The sequence below is a fragment of the Acanthaster planci genome, linkage group LG03, assembly GCF_054643075.1.
Source record: "Acanthaster planci isolate LZ-2023a linkage group LG03, COTS_SCS, whole genome shotgun sequence".
Lineage (NCBI taxonomy): Eukaryota > Metazoa > Echinodermata > Asteroidea > Valvatida > Acanthasteridae > Acanthaster > Acanthaster planci.
The window spans coordinates 19,955,146-19,977,378 of record NC_141779.1 but is presented as its reverse complement, the minus strand read 5'-3'; the positions used below and the strand labels follow the sequence as shown (position 1 = coordinate 19,977,378).

Below are 22,233 nucleotides of genomic sequence, written 5' to 3'. Positions count from 1 at the left end.
TGCTGAGGCTGTGCCACTCCTGTCGTGTGCCTGTGTTGACACTCACTGTTCTGACTGTGGAGAATCACTCACTGCTCATGTTAAGTAGGGTTTACCTGAATGAAGGCCCTAAGCTTTCGGCAGGGGCGATCCACATCCAAACAGCAAAGGCCTTTCCACTTTCTTCCCCCGCAGAAACAAAATTTGGCACTCTGCAGTCGACGATCACCATTCCATGATATCGTAGGGGGCGCTATGCATTCTGGGAGATTTGTATTCTCTAGACTCGATACCAGCCTACACTGCATATTAAAAACAAAAACGAGCGTCCGTCAGATCATTAATCCGATAGAAATAGTTGGTAGGTCAAAAGGGGTTGGCCTACAATAGCACTAAACTATTATAAGCAATCTGTATCGACAAATTTCGTATGAGCTCAAAGAGAATAAATCATCCAACAAACCTGAATACACAAGGAAACTGACCGACTAGGTTTTTCCCTGGTTGAGTGTTTGATGAGACAGCCTTGCCTCCATCAGTGATCATTCCCGTTCAAAACAGACGACCGTGTTCCCAGTTTCGCAACTTTAAAGTAGCTTACATTCTTTGGGCGTGATCTCTGGATATTTGCTCCGAGTTTAATAGCTTTTTTCTGGCTACCCCCCCTCCCCGGTCAAGTAAGGATGCATGGGGAACTCCACAGGCTGGACCGGGAAACTCACTTGATAGAGCCGCTAGCGCTGGTACAGTGTCCTGGGTGTCGCAGGCTCAAATCCCCACTACATTAAATTTCTTTGTATTTAAGATTAAAACCAAACGCGTAAATCTTGGGGGGATGGTGGATACATATCTCCCACCTTGAGGCTGCGGTGGGCTACGTTTTCGTGTTGAGAAAAATTCAGGCGGATTTTCTGTTTTACATCTCAACAACCAAAATGTATTCAATAGCACTCAAAAAGAAGGGGAAAAAAGTAAAATCAGTAGATACGCTGTTTTTATAATAATGTAAGGCTCTGTAGGAGTGTAATTACACATGACGGCTGTATATCTGTACAATGAGCACTATCCCCTAGAATTATATGGTGTCAACACTCTCTGCCGCGGCCCTCAGCACTTCTCAAAATTCGATCGGGCAAGTCATCCCCCACAATCCCCAATCCCAAATACCGCCCTCAATTCCAGGTGCAGCTAGATTTACGTCAGCGACGAAAACTGCAAGCTCAAACTTCATTCATATTTTTGACAAGGCATTTCAATGGTGGACTTTTTTATAATTAGTAAAGATTTTCATTGTTTATGACTGAATTACATGTACAGACTTTGCTGACCATTGAAAATAATCCGAGCTTTTGCCAAAAACGCCGGGCGGTCTGGGTTGTCAAACCGATAATCTCAGGTTCGAATCCCTCCGCCGAAGCAACCCGGGGAGCAGAGGGGCCAGTGCCACCCCCACAAACGTTTTTGGCTTGGGGCACGCCCCTATTGTCAGGAGGTCTAACAATGGGGCGGGGCGCCTAATGGATATCTGTCCTTTAATGGCGGACTATGCCTGATGGTGTCACACTGCCCCCTTCTTTAAAGGTCGTGCCGTGCCGCAGCTGTTTTTGTTTTATGTTTTGGGTTTTTTTTACTTGGGTCCAGCATACCGTCTTGATCGCATGCATGACAGTACAATTCAAACCCCGCCCTAAGTGATGGTTGAGGACAGTTTAAAGACATTTTCTTTCAGTTTTGTTAAAAGAAATCACTGAACAGTTACGGTGGCTCTACAGCCCTGCACACCCTGAGCTAGTAGGCCCCCTACTGCACATCTTCTTATTACATGTAACTATACCCAAACACTTGCAGTTCATTTTTCGAATAAAACACATTCTATCGGTATACAGAAAGCCCTAAAGGTCCATTGAGACGTAAACGTTGCTATGATTAGAACAGAATACACGGTAAGAAATGAGTAACAACGTTTCTGGTTAGTTTATATATATCTAGCCTAAAAGTCTGCCTTTGAACCTGTATTGGTTTTTGCGGATATAGCAATCCTGAACTTGGGAATACAAAACGAGAAGACATTTTTGGAATTTCATGCACATAATTAATAGTCTTCTGTCATTTCGTATAGCCGAAGGTCTCGCTCTTGTTTGTTTGAAGAGGGAGTGGCTACGTTTAGTTAAACCCAGTCGCAAGGTAAAACATCATGTAGCAGCATAGATTCCTCTTTTGTAGAGCAAGGGTTTATATGACTCATGCACGGCGCATGAAACTGGTGCTACAACCTAAATTATACCCGACCAAAAAGCGGTTATTTAGAAAGAGTTTGTTCATCAATTTACTGTTTTCAACAACTTGATTGTAAGCAGTTTTCAAATCTGTCTTTCGTCCGTCAAATCTCAATAATGGTAAGCAAAACGGTATGCAAGACGTTGGGTCAGGAAATGCTGTCTACAGAATTTAGTGACCACAGCAACATCTTGTGATAACAGTACATTTTACCGAAATCAATCTTAACCTCTTCAAGAGCCTTTCTATAACTATGTAAGTTTTAGGATGTGTTGCGTACACGATGCCTTCATGCGTGTCACTTTTACGGACACATAAATCTATTTCATTAATATAACACACGTATGCGTTGCGTTCGGTCGTCCGGGAGCGATTTTGACGGATACACAACGCTTGGCGCAAGTGTTGACGCGCATATGGAAAGGCGCCTTTAACTTAACCCTCAAGGAGACAGGTTATTTTGGCCCATCTCAGCCGGGGAACAGATTCAACCCCCCCCCCAGAACTCGGTTGTGCCACGTTTGATTTATTTGAAACTTCTGACACATGTAAAGAAACTCCTTAACAATATACAACGTGAATTTTGAACTCAATCAGACATATGATTTTGTTTTACGGTCATTTGAAGTTCAAGGCTTCATGCGTGCTAGCCCGCTTGCATTCAGCACCGCAGTGAAAAAGTAGTTTTGGCTGACCTGTTTCTGAAAAATGCACGCTGTGCAAGAACAGTCTGTTTGATTTTCGCAGAATGGTGTCGAAATGACCGCAGAGAATTACTCTAAAAACTCCTAAAGGTTCAGCTCCTGAGAGAAAAATGCACTACGGCGATGTTGTTCAAAGATCTAATGTTAAACACCAATTTCGAAACTATAGGGCCCAACTTACTTCAGAAAATCAAAGTTCAGTAATGGGTTCGAAATTGCTCAACATTAAAATTAAACACTAGATTTCTCCACCCAAACTTTAAATTCACTGCCAATTAAAGAAAAGAGTTCTCAATACTCGTACTTTAAGAGAAATCTTAAATTTATGGCTATTGCTTTTATTAAGCCAACACAGCAAACATTTACAAAATGCATAAAAATCCATGCTTTCCAGAATATATTCAGAACAATGTGCCATACTAATCCCTCAAACAGTGTAACTCTGATTCAGAAAATGACAGCCAGGTTAATTAAATTCAACCACACTGAATGGTACATGTACTCATATCTCAGGGAACTTTTTCTTGAGCCCCTTTACTAATTTTACTCCTAAGTTTTTGGTTTGGAATGACACAAGTTGCTCTACTGAAAATAGGTTTAAACACAATACTTTCTATATATTTATTATGTCTCGCCCGAAATGCGAAACTCAATGAATAAAATGAAACCAAATGGACGTGATACAAAATGCATGTATAATGTTAAGGCTTGACAAATTCATTGAGGTTACTCAATAAACCAACCGACCAGTCGCCAAACACATTGGCTTTACACTGAATACTGATCCAATCATCATTGCGGTATCCTACAACAGAATTGTTAGGGGAAAACAAGGAAAAATTGGTGACACAATCAAAGCGGTGATTAAAATACAGTCTTGGTATTCCACCAACCGATTATGATTCAAAAGTGGAGACCTTCCCACGTCTTGGGGTAACAGTCATAAGCCATTGCTATGATTAAACATGACTTCAAAGAAATAAACAAAAAATGTCCTTCGAGGTCAGTATTAAGTCAGAGGAATGAACCCCCCCCAATATGGAAAAAAAAAATCAAAGCGGGACGGTGTGATAGATTCTGCACCTGAATTTCTCTCTGGAAATCAGCCATAGGGCAAGTTCAAGGCTGCAGCATATCGCCTGGCATTATGTCACAGGCAGATATCACCACACTGCATATGCCTCATGGGTTGTCTGGCATTATGTCACAGGCAGGCAGTTTGATAATCAGTTTGACCTCCAAAGTAAAGTCAGTTCAAAGCACCGCCCTCTTGCCTCATCCCTTTCTGCAACTCAGATGCAATTCTATAGATCAACAATTTTTAAGTCTAAACCAGCTGCTACATTCAGGAAAAAAAAGGGGAAAAACTGAATTTTTCACACACTGCCGGACAAGTCCCCGCATAAAAGGAATGAGTACAACCTTGAAAACAAGAGGACAGTACATACAGGGCTTGACAATGAACGGAAGTTCATATCAGTTTGGATATGTAGGTGCCCTTGTTTATCTTATCTCCCAAAGACTATTCTATCAAGAGTGACTGTTCACACAATTTGAAATAATGGAGTATCATAATTACAAGTCCTTTACATGGATCACTCTACCATTTTCTGGACGTCCATAATGTGAATAAACACTACATGCATTAACTTTAGTACTACTTCTTAAAGTGCTGTCTTGGGAAATGCATAATCTGAGAAAATACAAGACATCCCCAACGATGCCATTTTTTTCGAACGTTCTTTTTCTCTCTGTTGCCTAGTAGAAATGGAAAACTATTTACATACATTTCAATATACATATCGACAGGAAAAAGATTTCATTATAGATTCTTTGGTACTTGCAGATTTTAAATTAAGGTTAGAGTCACCTTGGACTAACAATTATAAGGCAAATTATGGTAGAAAGTTTGAATACACTGCTCACTTTTTAAGCACAAACTACAATGTAATAGACTGGCATATTCAGATGCAAGCGTTTTCCACTTCCATTTCAATGAATACCACAAAGTCTAAAGGCCTTAATTTCAATTAACTACCCATAAACTGAAAGGTACAAGTTCTAAGTTTCACAAAAGTGACATCTGTTTTGAATTCTGTGGATGACTTGTGCGAGATCAATCATGTTAGGAAGGTCAGACACCAGTTGCATGTGCGAAGGGGTCCCATTGCTGATCACAGAACATATCAATCTTCAAAAGTCCAAACCCAGGTAAGTTGCATTGTAAGCCTAAAAAAGTGACCGGCCAAAGAATTACGAACTGGTAGTGTTCAAGTCTGCTTTGCATCTCGACGAAAGTTGACCCTGGCCTCTGTTAAAGAGATATGGAAAAGGCTGTGCACTGATGCCGCGTTTACATTACAGATGTTTTCATCACTACACACTTTCCATGCCAAAGTCCCATTATCTAGCTCAGTTACTTCAGGCAGTCTGGCACCTGATGTTCATACCAGGGGGGCACAATGCACCTGTTAATGGGCCAAACCAGCCTGTGACTAAGAACATTTAATTAGATTCAGCACAGTTTATGTGCAACTTTCATGTAGTACATACCACAGAGGTCTTTTATATTATTATAACTCGTATGAATTGGTTATTACCATATGCCTTATACTTCAACCAGATGTTAAATACAAAAGTTTCTAGAGCAGTTCTGTTAACTTGTACTTTATTATCGCAATGGCATTGACAGAGATTCAAATCAATTTTTTTCAGATCTGACACGTTTTCTTAACTGTGAACATTTATATAATCACTAACACTGAATAAATATTTCTAATTTTCTTTACAGTTGCATAAATCTACTGACTGTCACACACGTGTAATCTATAAGAAAAAGGTTTGAACCTCAGGAGGAAAACAAACAGCAACTTTCAACTGTTCAGAAAAAGTTTTACGATCATAATGCTTAGTTGCTTACCTGGTACAAAACGTTCGAGGTAGATTGACATTTGAAAATTTCGAGAATTTCAGGATCTCATCTGCCTGAGCCATGTCAAGAGGCCGTTATTTGTATTAGTTTTTTCTTACACACTCAGCACTTGCTTTAATCCGGTGAAAAAGTTACTTATGAAACTTTACATCTGACTAGAAAAATATCCTTTGTTCCATCACAAACATTCCCTTTTGGAAAAGCCCGAGTATCAGGCCTGATATGAGAAGCCATCTTGGAATTGAATCTTATTTTAAAACAAAATACAACTGCAAATGCGATACTAGTGCAACATGTAATGACACATAGCTAGGACACAAACAGGCCAGAATTGCAAACACTGCAAAACCCCTTGTTATAACTAGACAGCACCACAAAGGCCATCCTTTATCAAAATGCAAAGTTAAATGTCACACTTTCCCCCTTTTTACAGTAAGTATTATTGCTATTTCTCCATGTGTGATCACTTGCCTGTAGTCACTTATGAAGTGGGTGACAACGTAGTGCTTAAATCTGGTAAAACATTTTGCAACTTTGGCCTGGATGCAGACACGGGTTGAAAGAAATTAAATACACATTTAGCAAACAGGTTGATGGAAATTTTGAAGAATGCATAATTGATTCAAAAAGGAATCGGGGGGGGGAGGTCACAGCACACGAGAACAAAGGCGCTTTTATTAGAAAAAAGAGAAGGAAATAGTTGTCTAAACCTGTATCTTATTGCTTTGGTGTCATTTTTATTTTGTTTTCGTGTACAGAAACTTACTGAATTTAACCTGTATTTGTCACTTTCCTGTTAGTTTGTTCCAACTTTGGGAGCATTGTTGAATTGAGTAGTTTTGAAAAGGCACTGTCTACTTTCCATCCCCATGGACCATGTGAAATAACTACATGCCAAGCACCGCCATGAAATAGTGCTTAACCACTTGCTGCCGGAGAGCCCAATTTTGGAGACGTTGGCTTTATATGCACAGACTGGGTGCCTCAAATAAGCCTTTTGCGAGTTAAATTTGAGTAAAATCTGGTACACTGGGTTCTTTAAATTCACGTGAACATAACTATTGGAATTCTCCATACTAAAACCACTGTTGCTATACTTCGTGATTCGGGGCAAGCTTTCCCTTAGTTACATAAGAGACGGCTTGCAACAATACACTGTTCTCAATGGATAAGAATGGCACAAAGGAACCAGTCCATTCCAGAGATGGTGGTCGTTACGCAAAAGCTTGTCTTTAGTCTGGGGAACTCAAATGGTTACGTTTCTATGCAATCAGATAACACAGGGTACCAGGTTTTATTCAAATTTAACTCGCAAGTGGCTTATGGGACAAAGGGAACTGGGCCTTTTAACAAAAGACTTTACTTGGAACAAAAGACCGAGCTGTTGGGAATTTCCAACATTTTTACAGTTGTCAATAGCAAAGGAAATCCGTCACTGTTTTGAAAGATTATACCACTGTTTGTGGCACCCGGCCCAGCAGATTCAACATGGATACATGGGCGTGGCGCAAAGTGGTTAATGTTATCAAGGTTTTCTGCTTAAGTTGGCACAACGTTTCTACTAATTGTTATGCAGCTCCGTGAAATTGGGCCCTGGTTGATACGTGAATGCGCAATATCATTAACATAAATACCAAATGGGTTTCTGCTCCTGTGTAAATGTAAGCGATTGCGCAACGTTACTCCATTCTGTTACCACTTTCCAGCACCATGCATGCTAGTAAATGGGCCTCAGACATTCACTATTTGCAAAAAACCACGTGGTTGGTCTCCACGACTATGCAAAAAGAATATGTTACCATGTAACCTTCATGGAAGCCAACAAGCAAAGATCTGACAAAGGTACAGAATCATACAGAAGAATTCAGTTTTTCGGGAAGCAGTTTGTATGGCTTCCCTGGATCTGACAAGCCCTGCCACCACAGGCTGCCTGCATTTCATACAGGGGAAACTGCATAGATGCACCAGCAAAGTTAGTAAGTATTCAGACTATGGTTATAAAGGTGACTGGGAGAGAAAGATGCTACATTCTCAAAGCACGACAGTTTGCTTCCATTTCTTCTTGCCAAGAAGCTTGCATGCTGGGAGGGATGGGTAAGGGTTCAAAGACGCCGGCTGGGTGACAAAAGATAATACAAAGGTACCAAGGGTGCTGATCATTTGGACCAAGGCACTCTTGGCCATGTGCAGTCTTTGGCCCCTCCTTGTAATACAAGGAAAATAAAAACCTGATGGAAATTCTGTACCATTCCATGCCTCAAGTTCTCCATATAAGACACTTCTCTGAAACCCACACAAGCAGGATGAGTACAATGTACATCATACATTTGGGGTTTTTTACAGGTACATCTGGCCAAAAGACTGGGAAAAGGAGGGATCTTGACAACGACAAAGCAGTTTGCATGTATGTGTAACCATCGCTGCCCACACCAATGCCCTTGCCCACACTTCCACTCGTTGGTAAGATACACAGCTCTTCGCATCTAGAACATGACACCAAACAATAATGCCAGTTTGGAACAATTACCTTTCCAGTCATCATCACAAATCAACGGATGTCAATTCCTTTCTGTGTTCTCAGCGCAGTGTACTCAATTTCAGGTTGAATGTGCTTGGAATTCAGGTTGAACCTGGCTCTATCTTTCGCAAGAAGCTTTTTCTCCTCTCCTTGCTGCCTCATCTAGATTTCTGGTCCATCTTGCTCACTCTATCAACCCACGTCTTGCCCCTCGGATCCCCTCCGTGTATCTCATGCTACCGGTAGGTCTAAATAAGGCTGGTGCTATGTGGCTGGGGTGACTAGAAGATTGTGGATGTATTCCAGCAGCCTGCCGTCAGTCTGGTCTTTGGGGAACTTCTTCATCAGTGAACCCTGGAGAAAACAAATGGAAGGGATACAGGCTTTCATGTAGCCCACAATTACCACATCACATGCACTGCCAACGCAGTACTTGAAAAAGATTGCAGCAGACCTGTGAACCTCTGGGATCACAAAACTGTAATTTAAAAATCTGTTAGTTGTACTTTTCATTAAGAAATTGTGTTTTTCAATATAATCAACAATTCCTCCGTGATCGGTTTGACCAACTCTGGATTGGGTCAACACTTCACGCATAAAAATAATCACGCGGATAATCCATTATCGAGGATTGTAGAGTGAGTTGGCTCTTTTCCCGGCTGATTCGACCATGTTTTCAAAATTTGAATCCTTTTTTATAAAGAATTCGCAATGCATGTCCAGGTGTTTGGATTTTCCAAGCACGGATTGTATCGCCTGGCCATCTAGTATGGTGTATCTATCCACTTCCATTTCTGCAGATTTGTAACTTGAGGATCTGTCTTGTCAATGATTGCATCCAAGTCAAAGCCTCTTTAGACAATTTATACACACGTGTTGCACTGACATTTTGCTGATTTTATGTCCAAAACTTGTTTAACATCTCCATGAAATCTCATACAAAACGATGCACCTAGAACATGTAACAACTGCCCCATAATGCATGACTGTAGAACTTTGGCCCACGGCACTTGTCACAAAGCCCTCCATCGGAGACAGCAAAAAATTACTAACCTTATTTCAAGTCGCAAATTTATGGTGAAATGCATGCTACCATGAGTAATAGTGGAGATTGTTAGTCACTATTTCCGCTGACGCAGAACGGCAGAAAGGAGTCCCACTGACACATATATGAACACTGATATTCCATAGGCAGCCAATTACAACACAATGATCAGGTGGTTCCCAGGATGCTATGTACACACGAGGCTTGCACTTTGAGCTGCACTGAAAAAGCCTGTACATTACATGTACGCATGCATGCATGTACATTTGATTCAATTGTGTGCATAACAGCGCAAACGTTCGTTTGGAGACCCGAGACCGCAGCGAAAAATATCAAGTTACACTCTACACTCCCAGCCGGCTTTTTTTTTTTAAGCATGTGTGAATTGTGCGGAGATTACCTTCAGTTTGTCAAGGAATGTTTCAGATTTGAACCATGGCTCTGAGAATTGCACCATATCGGGACTGTCCTTGTAGAAGTCAACCAGGTATTTCTGTGAGTGATAAATAGAAAACAAGTGGGATAATTACACCACCTGATCGAGGGTACAAAGGTTTCTTGCAGAATCAGTATGTGATGATGACCAGGCTGGGGCTAGACAAATATTGGCCATATGTTGAGCATTCCAGCAACAGGTGTCAGTACACTTTTTGCATGTGGCTTAATGGTCTTACCTGTGGGGATTAAAAACCCTCTAAACCTGAAGCTGAGGGGAAAACTAAAGCAATCTTTGGAAAGCTCCTTTTAATCTATTTTGTGCATAAACCCACCGTTCTTGAAGATCAAGCCCCAAGTCTTAGCTTTAGTCTAGCATAAAGTGGACTCAAGCCCTACCGTACAACACTGCTTTACAGGTATTAAGTGGACCGTCTTTGTTCACAGTCAATGCGTATGACAAAAACCCACTTACCATTTCTAGTAATGTCTCCTGGGTCAAGAAGATATCAGATTGCCAGGTGAACTGCATTGTCATGGGCATTCCTCTACAGGTCCGGCCACGGTCCTAAAAATAGTGGAGGCAATGCGTTGATCTGAATACATCTTTAGTCTACCACTGTTTGCACATTAACTCTTGACACAACTTACATAGCAATGGCACAGTTCACATCACGAGGTGTGGCAGCCATGGGCTACACTATTCACAGATTTCTAAGACATTAGGTGAACAAGACATGGCTTGTGGCACAAAGGATGACGTGAATTTCATCATTATATTTCTTATCCCTATTCAAATGCAAATGGACAGGACACGGAACATGTACCGAAGAGGACGAAAACAAAAATATAAAGAATGGCTTTGCGATACAATTCCAATGCAATGCCCAGCAATGGAAAAAAATATCAGGTTTGTCTGTTACCAATAACTTTATGATTATGATAACAAATGACCAACTGCCCAACATATCTCATGATTAGTGCAAATACATACAAGAACTTATCAACATAACAAAACACATTCAAAATAGAAAATCAATTAAATTTGTTTTGCAAATGATAAAAAGTACAGTGTGGCACGCTATGCTGCACATGAAAAAGTCCATGCATGTTTGGGACATATTTTTTCTATTACAGTGTGCCTGAGACATGACATCAGAGCAATGTCAACCACTAACCTCTATTTGTGGCATCACCCAGAAGGCTTTGAGACTTGACTCTTTCTGCCGCTTATTCAAGTTGAACGGTGCTGCAAACAAACATTTTTTTCATTGCAATAAACTGAAATGACGTGGTTTATGCTGTAGAGGTCGGTATCTAACCTGATGTTCACTACTCTCCTGGACTCTCTGGAATTCTTTCAAGCTATCTTTGGGTAAGTGCTTAGGTCACATGCATGGGGGCGGTGTTGTCAAGAAAAATCACAGGATGAGATGCTAGAGTAGATACAAAATCATTACAAGACCAGTCACAAGTAAGAGAGCGAACAATGACTGATGAATGTTAACTGTTCATTTGAATAGCTTGGGACTTGAATTCAGACTAGAGATCATGGGAATCTATACCACACTGCTCGAGGGATGTATTTGGTTAAAATACATTCAAAGCATGTAAGAATACTGGACCACGTACACGGTAAATGATTTTAAGGCTTTAATCAGGTGTTACAGAAAAAAACTACGTAAAGTAGCCAAATACAAATGTCCAACTCTGACAGTACTGCAGTAGTTACACAAACATTGTACACTACTGGAGTGAGGCCCAAATCATTCAGAATTGCAATCGTAAGATGTCAATCACCGGTCAACCCAATCCAGGCCCCGGCCAAGAAAAAAATTACTCAAATGAAATGAGACAAACTCATTCTTAACGTGTGCCACTGACTCCCGCAAGACTCGGTTTACAACTCTACATAATTTGAGAGTTGTATACATGAATGCACTTGCCACTCACCACATATAAGAGCCAGGCAGGGCTGATAGACCGTACCCTCTCCTTTCATCTGTAGCTGGTAATCCATCTGGGTCTGTATGTCTTTCAACGAGGGCTGGGCCGGATAGCAGGGATGGCTGTGGTACCAGCCGACCAACTGTAGACCCCGTAATGCTATTGCTTGCCGAATCTTTGAAAATATTGACAGATGATCACATATTTTAGTTTTCGTTATAATCTGATCCAAACATGGCACTACACATATATATATACACACAGCATCCAAAGGACCCCAGCAATTAAATACTCACAGTAACACTGGTAATGACTCAGTGAATTAAACACTATGACAAATGAAAAATACAAATAACACAAAATGAATTTCAGCAAGTTCAACACACCTCCTCTTCAACAACGGAAGCCTTGGTTTTGTCGCCTAGTCGACATCTGCATGGATATGCTTGTAGAACGGACATGTCTGTGGAGGAAAGACAGACTTCTATTCCAAGTACCACACCACAAAATGGTTATGCAGAGATCAGCCCCAATAAGTCATTTGGGAGTTAGATTTGATGTAACTCCACGAAGACACGGTTCAGGTTTCATGTTTTTATGCTCAAATTGTGAACCCCAAATTTGCTCTCTCGAACATTTCTGTGAAAAGGACTTTTGCTGGATTATTGCCATATACTTACACAGCAATAAATTGCCAAAGAAAATAAAATTTGCCATAGCAGTGGTTAAAAGAATCTAGAAATTTTCTGTGCACAAATCACAGCAACATTGAAATTCAGTGCCTTGGATGACATCATAGTTCTGCTCATGATTATGCAAATGGCATTCGCATAAAACCAATAAAGCATCAAAATATGGGTTAAAATTGCAAAGCAAAAATTTTAAATGAGGTTAATTGAAACCCAAAGATGCAATTTCAAGGGTTTTTAGTAAAATTTATAACAATATATCTATTTCCTTGTTCCTTTGAAGAACTCAGTGTACCAGATTTTGATCAACGTTAACTCGCAAAAGGCTTATTGCAGCAGGTAAGCATTTGGTCGGCAACCCTGTAAACTAGGTTTATTTTCAAGCAAAATTATGGTAAATTCTTTATCAAATGGTATAACAGTCACCAGCTGAGCCATGTGTGGGCTTCATCCTGCCATTTCAGCCCGACTTCCTGGCTTTGTGTTTTTCACATGCTTTTTGCCATTCACCAAACCTTTGAAGGTTTGCCAACTACTAATGCTCAGTGTTGTACTCATTGCCTTTTAAGACAACGGTGAATGAATGCTGGAGGCGTGTGAGTCAATGAGAATGCCCTGCTAATATAAACAATCATTAAAAAAACAAAAAGAAAAAATATTCCAAAATCCAACAACAAAAGTTTGCAGCATTGTGATGGGTTAAAAACAGCACAGCCTAGGCACTGTTATTCCCGGGGAAAGTCCAATATTCAGTATCTCGAAAAGCTAAGATCATTAAAAAACAAAGCACCTGAGGTTATCCAACTTCAAAAATGTTCTGACGTGGTGACAGGGCCAATCTTGTGGTCTATCGTAGACCAGGATTGTCAGGTTGGTTGGTGAACACTAAGCATACTCACGTTGTGTACTTGGATCCCATTTCCCTGCTAGGTAACCGACAACTTCACTGGTAGTCAGATGGCAGTGGAAATCCTTATGGAGAAGCAAAAATGGGAAATAAGTGAAAAGTCACCATCTATGGGTGCGTCAGTTTAAAAACTTACACCGAGGTTCAAATAGGTAGCAAAGTTGAGCATCCGGTGCTTTGGATCATTATCTTTTTCAAATGACACAGGGAAAATAGGAGGGAAGGTCTTACCATAACAAGAAGGCAATTTGTTGTAGTTGAGACAGTGAAAGGTTGCATTCTACCAACAGAATTAAATGGAAGACACTCAACTAATGTATTGGGACTCCTAGAAGAAAAGAACAGGATATGCATGGTTTCTGTATTAACAAAGTCTCAGCATTTTTTATTTGGATTTCAAATTTTTTTAATTTTTTTTCAACTGCTCATCTGTCCAGAAGACGGACAAGAAATTGGCTATAATCATTTGATAAAATTTGATTAACATGAAAAAAATGCTTACAGGAAATATGGATAACTTGAAAATAACTTGAAGAAAGTATTTTTCCAAGAAGACCTTTTCTCGGAAACATTTGTTTATCTAGTAAGAAACATTTCCCGAAATAAGAATTTTTCTCATTAAGACAGTTAATTTTGGCAGCACAAGGTTCGCATCACATCCACACGCGATCTGTTTGCACGATAACTCACCTTTCCAGGTCCTCTTTCGTGATATCAGAATACTTCACCACCCTTCGCTCACTGACTTCCTGTTTCTTTAGTGGGTGAGCCATACCTGTCCAAAAAGACACGTTATTCACATAAACAGTTTGCTTTCAGCATGCCTTTTAATATACCAGTACACTGTGTGTAAGATAGCTCACTCACCCAACATATTGGTTGATAACCAAATTCAACTGCATAGTTCAATGACATGAGATACATAAAATATGGAAGTGGTTTTTTTTCTAAAACATTGAGCACTGACCATGATTCGTATGTTCTTGCTCCCCGTACATGCCGTAACCCGCGTTGTAGTCGAGACCATCACAGGACCACACACAAGACCAGACACAAGCAATAGTGTGAACAATGACACAGGAATGCTTTTGTTGCAGTTCATTTGAATAGCTTGTGACTTGAATTCTGACTGGAAGTTTTGTGTGGTCTTGTGAAGGCCTTAAGTGGTGTCGACTGCAGCACTGCCCGTAACCCTCCTTGCATATTGTATGTGACACATAATGATCAGCTACTGGTGGTGCCAAAATGTGTAGGGGGGGGTCCCCATAATTTTCAAAAAGCTTAAAGACAGAAATGAGGGGGGGTTCAAAATACGAACACGTACTCACCCTCTTTATGCGTATAAGTACCACTTTCACTTGTACTGAGCTTTCTGCAGAGAAACAAAACGAAGCCATCAGGTAGCACTTTCCCAACGTGAAATTCACTTAATGTTGCAGGCTGTAAGCCCACTGCACTTCCATTAACCCTAACACTCCTCAGTCCTCCAACAGGTGAAGGATTGAGGAGGGTTAGGGTTAAGCAAAGAGTAGCAAGCAAATCTTAATGTATACGTTCAACAAAAATCTGCTAAATGGTGAACAATGAACCAGTCAACAGTGATGAAAGTCACAAGTTTTGTTTACGGGGCGTTTTTTACAGCATTTACTGGAACCGGTTCATTGAGAGATTCTGCAGAAGCTTGATTTCTAAAAATAAACCAACCAACCAACCTAAAAGCAAAACCTTTTCATCAAACAAGTGTCCATCAACCTGCCCAATACTGAGGTATTCTGTCACTTCTCCGATACATATTGTAAACATTAGTAATAAAGCAGACTGTTCTCCCCTTTTTGGCATGTATAAAGATTTCAGGCAACGAATCAAGCTCTATTAGACATCCTGATACCTTCACGAACCTGGTTTTTACTGGCAAGTTATTTCTCACCAATTTTGGAAAAGCAGACATCCAAATCGGGCCATGCAATCACTCCTAACATTTCAGACATCATCCCCAAGGAAAATCCAACAATGTGAATGTACCGTTTTTGGCCTCTTGTTAATTCCGAGGTAGGAGGGTTTGGTCTGTCGGCAGGACTGCTGTGCATGCCCTCTTCCTCATCTCTCTCTTCGTCAACATCCTCCCCAGTGTGCCCGTTTGTGAATCCGTTCTCGCCATCTTGAAGATCGGGCTGCAGGTTTCAATAAAATATCAGTCAGCCAGGCCATGCGAGAATTGTACACAGTGGGCAATAGTGGCAGTAATGGTCCTACTCTGAGCATGCTCTGAGGGTCCTACTCTGAGCATGCTCTGAGGGTCCTACTCTGAGCATGCACTGAGGGTCCTACTCTGAGCATGCACTGAGGGTCCTACTCTGAGCATGCTCTGAGGGTCCTACTCTGAGCATGCTCTGAGCATCCTACTCTGAGCATCCTACTCTGAGCATCCTACTCTGAGCATGCTCTGAGGGTCCTACTCTGAGCATGCTCTGAGGGTCCTACTCTGAGCATGCACTGAGGGTCCTACTCTGAGCATCCTACTCTGAGCATCCTACTCTGAGCATCCTACTCTGAGCATGCTCTGAGGGTCCTACTCTGAGCATGCTCTGAGGGTCCTACTCTGAGCATGCTCTGAGGGTCCTACTCTGAGCATCCTACTCTGAGCATGCTCTGAGGGTCCTACTCTGAGCATGCTCTGAGGGTCCTACTCTGAGCATGCACTGAGGGTCCTACTCTGAGCATCCTACTCTGAGCATCCTACTCTGAGCATCCTACTCTGAGCATGCTCTGAGGGTCCTACTCTGAGCATGCTCTGAGGGTCCTACTCTGAGCATGCTCTGAGGGTCCTACTCTGAGCATCCTACTCTGAGCATCCTACTCTGAGCATCCTACTCTGAGCATGCTCTGAGGGTCCTACTCTGAGCATGCTCTGAGGGTCCTACTCTGAGCATGCTCTGAGGGTCCTACTCTGAGCATGCTCTGAGGGTCCCACTCTGAGCATGCTCTGAGGGTCCCACTCTGAGCATGCTCTGAGGGTCCTACTCTGAGCATGCTCTGAGGGTCCTACTCTGAGCATGCTCTGAGGGTTCTACTCTGAGCATGCTCTGAGGGTCCTACTCTGAGCATGCTCTGAGGGTCCTACTGGGTATTATTCTTTAATCATTTGACACTAACATAGAATTTCTTCTGTCCCACTGCAATACTCCTCAGACTTCAGGAAATACCTACCATGTCTTCAAAGCCTGGCATGTTGATCTTCATCTGACTGAACCAGGTTGACTTGAGAAGGTCTAATTTCTTGCCCTTATATTTAACCTTTGGTTTGGAGAGAAAAAGAAACAATAAACTCGCAGAAGTTAGTAATGATGCAAACAAGTACTGTTTCACCTAAACATTCCAAGTTCCAACACAGTACTAAATTGATGTTTAATTCTTATAGCATGGCTGAAACAACTGCAGCATTTGGTATTGAGTTGTGAGCTAGACATCTTTACAGTAAAGTTATCAACAACTCATCACAAGTCAAGCCCAATTCATCTCGTAAGTTATTTAAAACACCTCTGACAGTGTATTACTTTCAACCATTTGAGTGGTTCATCATTTCCCGGCATTATTTTGGTATCCTCAACAGTGACCACTGAATATACCCATTCGAATGTACATTAAACTATATGCGCAATAGTGTTGTCATGGCTTTTCACACTGATAAAGAATGTGCGTATATGTTCATGCAGAAGGAATGAGTACACTATGGCTCTGGACATAAGATGGGCTGACAAAGTAAAACGGAGACTTAGGGATTCTCTTCATGCATTTTATGAGACAAAGAATGAATGCTTTACATTTGTGCAAAGCAAAGAATAATTGTACCTGGTGAGAGAATGTTTAATTTCACAAATCTTAACCTCGAGGAACCGAACATGCCATCTGTCCCAATATGAAACTCTTCTTACCGCTTCACTCATAACTATTCATTCTTGGAATCGAAAGAGAAGAAGAGACCACTCACCGAGGCCCAGCCGCAGCCCGACTTCTTGGCAGGATTGACCAGTTTTTTGATGTGGATTGCCCAGGCGCTGGGTGAGTTGAATTCATGGCCGGACCATTTGATCTTGCCACTCTCCAACAAGTCAGCTGTGAACTTCCTCCCCTGCAAGATAATAAAGACCCCCCAAAAATGTAAAAAGGGAGGACCCACAAAGAATGAATTATTGCAAAAATGCTTTCCTAGGAAACTGCACAGTGCCCCACAAACTGACAAAGCAAAACTCTTGCACCCCTAAAACATTCAAAATGTATTGACAGTTACAGTGTATGAGTACACGGTGGGCCTACCTTATAAGACAGGCATTTTTTTTACAGAAGTCTTTTAAAAAAAACAGGTAGAACTTGACCAACTGATAAAATGTACTGTATGTACATTGTAGGTAGAAGCCATCTTGGAAGATAAATCAGTATCCATTTAAAAAACAAAATGACTTCTTATAATAAAAAAACAAGGTGGGGACCATCACTACCAATACCTGAACACTGTTTAAGCACATGTGTTAGGTTGAATGTATTGCCAGCTCAAGGCGATTTATTATATTCCTGTGGACTCTTGACATGAAAATCAAAAGAAACTAAACGTCAACTTAACATACAGATTGCTTGCCAGATAATATGTAGAAATTAGCAAGTCATCCTAACCAGTGGGCAACTTAAACGTCTCGACATCTTACCAAGTAGTCGATGGTGAGGAGGCCGTCACCAGACTCCACTATGCCATCTGCCATCAGCATGCCCAAGGTGATGCCCCGACCTGTCACAACACCCGACCGGCTCTTGGCGGGGCTGGGGCTGGAGGAGTTGACACTGTCGCGGTCATCCTCGATGGAGGTAAAGGACTGCAAGGTGTCCACTGAATTGGTGTCGTCGCACTCTAGGACTGTTTTCATCATCATTGCTGTATAAAAAAGAAATCAACACATTTAATACAGTAAACCCAAATTCATTAATACCTACAAAACAGTCTGGTCATTCCTACAGGTACTGGCTGAGAGCCTGTCCGGTGGCTGGTCTTAAAATGGCTGATTAACGATCACCACATGGGTGGCACTGACTCATACATGTACTGTACCATAGCATGGCTACAGGGGTGTTTGAAAAATGAGGAATGAATGTTGACCAAAATCATAGTATTCTGACTCAGACAGTAACGGATGGGAATAAAGCCTTTAGCTTGGGTCATTATCAGCATCCATTCTTCTGATCAATTCATAAACAGATGTTTAAGACTAGCCTTTGGGAAGCCCTCTTTTTAAAACTTTGTCAAAATGGGGACAAAATCCTAAGAGTGCATTCCAATCCTAAAAAGGTCAGTTACAAATTCTTGACAGATGTACATGTATGTATCACAAGGCTCTACTGGTACTTAGCAATGAATAGTGTGCTGGATATTCAACCAACCTTCAAAACATGCATCTCAAACAGGATTTTGCATACATCGTGTACGTGTACAAGTACATGTACTGTAAGTGACCATACCCATGGATAATTAAGCTTCGCGTAGTGAAAGCCTAATGACTGATGAGTGGTAAGAGATTCCACAGAAAGTATGTGTAGTGCTAAGCAATGGCTGTGAGCTTGTATTAACTACATGAAAGCAGAGGTATCCTACCATACAGTGTACGTATAGCTCCATGATTTGAGATGGATATCAGTGGTGATGATTCAGAAACTGCCCATTCTCTCTACAATTGCTCATCAGGGTCATTAACAGGTGTACAGTTTATTACTGAGCCTTTACTTACATGTACATGTATGAACTTTTTCGATGAGATGCACATACTGTGCTATATTGTACACACATGTACATGTATGTACAGACGTAATTACAGTGTATCCCGTTGGTATTATTATTAGGATGGATACACAAAGTGGCAAGTACATGTACATGTATACCTGCATAATTATATGAACGCATTAATTCCCTGTTACATAACACATGCACCACACATACAAGCACTGTACAGTATCAGTAAGTGTACACTTACATTAGGCACCTGTACCTACATGTACATGTCCGCGTATGCACATCAAACTTTTATGGTTTCATTTGGTGTGGCAGCAGCCACCAACATTTTAAAATATTGGTGGCCACAGCATTTTGTTAAATTTCTTTATTTTCTTGGTACATTTGCATATGTAACATGAATACATGTAGATGGAAGTTGAATATGCATAGAATGAATACTGACAGCTCAAAGTCATGGTACACTAAATTAACTTTACAAGGTGATTCTTTCAGCATGGGTGAGTTGAAAGGCATGACTTTGGAAGACAAGGTCAATGATACCATTTGAAAATGTCAATATTTGTTATTAATGCCGAGGAAGTAAACAGGCAATGCTGGCTTTTGATGTACAATAGTACATACATACGTGTATGCATGCACATGGTGTATAACTTCATGCATGCAGTTGAGCAGTGTTAGAAAATCCCATGAAAACCCATGAGAAAAAAAAACCAACTTGGATTTTTAGAGGGGGCGTGGAATTTAGCCCCCATTTTTTGGGTCTTGCTCTGATGTGTTCTGTCTCCATTCAAACCTGTTAATAAACCTGTGCCATGGGGGCATGTTTTCCCCGATTTCATTTGTAAACTTTATCTGCCATGTACATGTTTGCTCATCTTTAACCTACTGGTAATATCTCCATGCCATGACACCAAACACTCTGATTTGGTGGGGGAACATCTATGCCTCTTGATAATTGGTGAAAATCAAGTCTAACTTCCTCCTAATAATATCTTATTCAGGACACCATACACTGCAACCAAACTACACTTTGCTTGAAAGTCTCGGCTCTTTCAATGCAAGTGATCAGCACATTTAGTTGATATTAGAGATTAGTAATAACTGCACTATTGGCCATCCTGTGGCACAATCTCCCGTCAGCCAATCACTTTTACTTTTTAATTCATGGTCCTCAGCAATTGTATTAATACAGGTAAGACCAATTTGAAATTACCAACAAGGTAATCAGACAGACGGCAATGTACATGTAAATGACAGTACAATTTTTAAAAAATAAATCAAACATCTAGTAAAATGAAAAACACTAATTTTAATAACTGTCACAAATATGGACTTTAACAGAAAAGCTCTTGACAAGGATGAGTGAAAATGAGAAATGTCCATAACATCTGTACAATGGTACTTATTATAGGCCCCTAACTCCCGATGAGAGCAAAATGAATTCTACAAGCAATGAGCATCATTATGACATGTGTACTCAGTCTCAATTTGAGCTTCACTTAGCATCATATGTATGTACAGTGTACATTACAAGAAATTTTTTACATGAAGCACTGTTTGTGGGATGCTGAACCTCAGCATAACCCCCCCTCCATGCTTAGTGTAACTAGCCTGCTGGTCCTTCACTACACACACAAGTATCCGAATCCTTCATGTACCATTCCGCAAAATCTTTGATCGCACCACAAAGCATCCATTGGCCAAATTAAATACAATGATGTACTGTACATGTACCTGTATACGTCTGTGCAGTGTATGTGGCAACTGGTATTGATGAAGCAGTTTGTACAACACGGCCCCGTAATGAAACGAACAGATCTTGCTCAAGATACGACAAGATCTCAACGGTGTAAATTACTTCCGCTATTCGTACAAAATATGACGGCCCCTTGACACCTTCTACTCCAGAACATTTCTTTAGGGTTTAATGAATCGTTTTCCGTCCGAAAAAGCCTACCTTTCTGCCCGATTCCCTCCTTATTTTTATGAGGAAAATGAGATGTTCCGAGAATCCATTCCGACTTGGTTGGTGAACTTTTGTCATCGTGCTCGACGTAGGATCAGTGTATGTGGAAGTTCGTTCGCGTTACAATCGTGCCATCGAGCCCTCTTTGTTCGTGGTTTTGTGTTTTGTTGAAGATCCCCAAAACACCTGGTGTCCTGTTCCATTTCCGGGTAGGGATGTCACTTGTACATTGCATGCACTGAAAACGTGCATGCAGTAGATTTCTTGGAAACAGTGACTCAGTTACTCATGTAGCTTCTGCGTCGCGTAATGATTAAATCACTTTATTTCCCTTAAAGATCCTATCCAAATCGATTGGTTATCCCATGGAGAACAGGTTTTGTCTTTCCCATTATCTTGCATGTTATGGTTTGAACTTTGATCATGATTGGAATTCATTATTTAGTCCCTATCTACAGAGTGTTCTGATCTCAGTAATTCTTTACCATGACTAAGGTAGCTTATATTATTATTATTATTTTAAATAGGCTTATACTTTAACCCAGCCAACCAAACAAGACACGATGAGACCCATCGATAAATCACAAATACTGGTATTCAGTTAAACTGAATTCAGTCAGTCAATCAGTGGGTGCAAATGAAAACAACTATTGATTAAGTATAAATTCCAAAATAAATTCCGAAACAAATGTTAGAAAATTTTCCTCTCACGATCAATACTGCGTACAGGCCTATATAAACACGGAACTGGACTTCCCTAGTACTTTAAGCATGCTCCCTTGTATAATCTTACAACGACTCATAAAACGTGTCCCCACGCCTTCACCCCCGTCTTTGAAGTTTTCACTTTCCCTCTCCCCCATAAGATCACTCAGGCTGCCACTGATCACTGACGGGAAACGAAAATAAAAGGAAACAGCTGCACAACTTGCTCTAGTATCTTCTACCTCCGCCTTCTGGTACGAAGGCGAGGTGGACCCGCCCCTTCTAGTAGGCTGGCCAGGCTTCGATAAGCAGTGCGCGTTACTAAGTTCCATGGAGTTTGTAAGCGCTATAAT

At 41.0% G+C, this 22,233-nt stretch overlaps 2 protein-coding genes across 12 annotated transcripts in view; both read right to left on the bottom strand.

The window, feature by feature from the left end:
* LOC110990707 (oxysterol-binding protein-related protein 6-like) overlaps positions 1-250 on the bottom strand; it is a 41,893-nt gene extending 41,643 nt beyond the window's left edge. For 8 of the 10 annotated variants that reach the window (XM_087134170.1, XM_022255823.2, XM_087134168.1 and 5 more), the window contains exon 1: positions 96-250. The gene's annotated coding sequence lies outside the window, so the exon portion shown is untranslated. Of the gene's footprint in view, positions 1-46 lie in introns of all 10 variants that reach the window. The other 2 variants (XM_087134166.1, XM_022255808.2) reach the window with 2 other exon arrangements.
* A 3,014-nt stretch (positions 251-3,264) lies between these two features.
* LOC110991255 (MPN domain-containing protein-like) lies at positions 3,265-21,352 on the bottom strand. Of its 2 annotated transcripts, none has more exons than XM_087134486.1 (15): positions 21,167-21,352; positions 18,134-18,357; positions 17,422-17,562; positions 16,641-16,727; positions 15,456-15,604; positions 14,762-14,805; positions 14,124-14,208; positions 13,665-13,761; positions 13,426-13,498; positions 12,224-12,300; positions 11,844-12,012; positions 11,069-11,139; positions 10,366-10,458; positions 9,856-9,948; positions 3,265-8,764 (listed from the first exon to the last, which is right to left on the bottom strand). In XM_087134486.1, the coding sequence occupies exons 2-15, from the start codon at positions 18,353-18,355 to the stop codon at positions 8,675-8,677; spliced, it is 1,491 nt and encodes a 496-aa protein (XP_086990612.1). In that variant the 5' UTR covers positions 18,356-18,357; positions 21,167-21,352; the 3' UTR covers positions 3,265-8,674. The 2 variants fall into 2 exon arrangements, with proteins under 2 accessions (XP_086990612.1, XP_086990613.1); XM_087134487.1 differs by lacking the exon at positions 21,167-21,352 and adding an exon at positions 20,944-21,147.
* Positions 21,353-22,233: the final 881 nt, after the last annotated feature.